The sequence below is a fragment of the Amphimedon queenslandica genome, unplaced genomic scaffold (genome assembly GCF_000090795.2).
Source record: "Amphimedon queenslandica unplaced genomic scaffold, v1.1 AMPQUscaffold_8931_Cont19129, whole genome shotgun sequence".
NCBI lineage: Eukaryota > Metazoa > Porifera > Demospongiae > Haplosclerida > Niphatidae > Amphimedon > Amphimedon queenslandica.
Window position 1 is genome coordinate 1,573 of NW_003550796.1, and position 1,379 is coordinate 2,951.

Below are 1,379 nucleotides of genomic sequence, written 5' to 3' on the forward strand. Positions count from 1 at the left end.
TACTGTGAAAAAATTGTCAACAAATCAAGATCTTTTTTTTGTAAGTACTTGTTACCAGAGCTATTAACTCATAAATTTAAGGAAGGAGTAATCGTGTCAGAGAGTGCTACAAATGAGAAAAATGAGGACAATAAATATTGTTTTTGCAAGGAACATAAGGACGGAAAGATGATTGCTTGCGATGGTCCTAAGTGTGACATTGAATGGTTCCACTACAAATGCGTTGGAGTTTCCAGAAAGCCAAAGGGAAATTGGTACTGTCCAAATTGTCGCACTTAATTGTTAAAGTGGTTCACTTACAAGTATAATTAATTGTTATGAATTTTGCTTCTTTGATTATTATCCAGTAATGAATTTTTCTGAATCAAGTATTCACACAACTGATTTACATGAATTTACTAAAGCAACACATACAGTAACAATTTTATCAATAGTTGTAATGTCTTTGTCAGATTTACATTTAATAAGGTTAATAGGTAGTGTAGTTTGCAGTATCTGGTGCTTTTCTTCAGCTGCCCAATGACCCTCTCAACATGAATTCGCACTCAAGACATCTGTCCAGATGTTTCCACTTCCATACCAGAAAGTTGTTTCTTGCCTTTGGTAAAGGCTGGATTTACCAAATGTGCACCAATAGTTGCAATGTCATCAAAGACATTGAAGCCTCTGTCGGCCATTATAACATCTCCATAATTGATTTTGGTCAGGAATCCACTTTGTTGTGTAATTATCTTATCCAATGCTCTTCCTCCCCAGGCTTTACTGATAAAAGAAATGGCACCTGTTGGCAATATTCCAATTAGAACTTTTATGGTAGTGTGCTTTTCGTTGTTACTATAAGTAGCTGCTCTAGCATCAAAGGACCTTGGTCTTTGAATAAACACTTCAAAACAGTCTATTATGCACACCACACGAGAATATTTTTCATTGAAACATTTCAGTAGGTTTTTACGCAGTGTTTCAGAATCAGGCCATATAATCAACTGTTTTAACTCTCTGTAAAGAATGTTTAGCCATCGGTGGAAAATTTTAGAAAACAAACCTTTATCAATATTAGCTCTGTATGCTATGTCCTTGTTAACTAGACCAAGTCGTAATTTAACCAAAGTATAGAGCAATTCATCTTCTATGGTGCAGGACGTAGTAAATGGTTTGGTGACCATTGGTTTATAAATTGTACAGATCATCTGGAAAACTTTGAGTGTTAAACCAGTGTACAATACTGACTTTTGGCTGTCCCTTGTCAAAGATAAAGCATCTAGTGCAGATACAAAGATATTCTTAGAGCATTATCACACAATTGTTTGAGATGTGACAGCTGATTTACTTGAGACTTGCATATAGTGAACAATTTATTATACTGCACCCTAATCTCTTCA

At 35.0% G+C, this 1,379-nt stretch overlaps 1 protein-coding gene across 1 annotated transcript; it reads right to left on the bottom strand.

Moving 5' to 3' along the window:
• Positions 1-545: 545 nt before the first annotated feature.
• LOC100641785 (uncharacterized) lies at positions 546-1,163 on the bottom strand. The gene has a single exon (XM_011410382.1). The coding sequence runs from the start codon at positions 1,161-1,163 to the stop codon at positions 546-548; it is 618 nt and encodes a 205-aa protein (XP_011408684.1).
• Between the last annotated feature and the right edge of the window lie 216 nt (positions 1,164-1,379).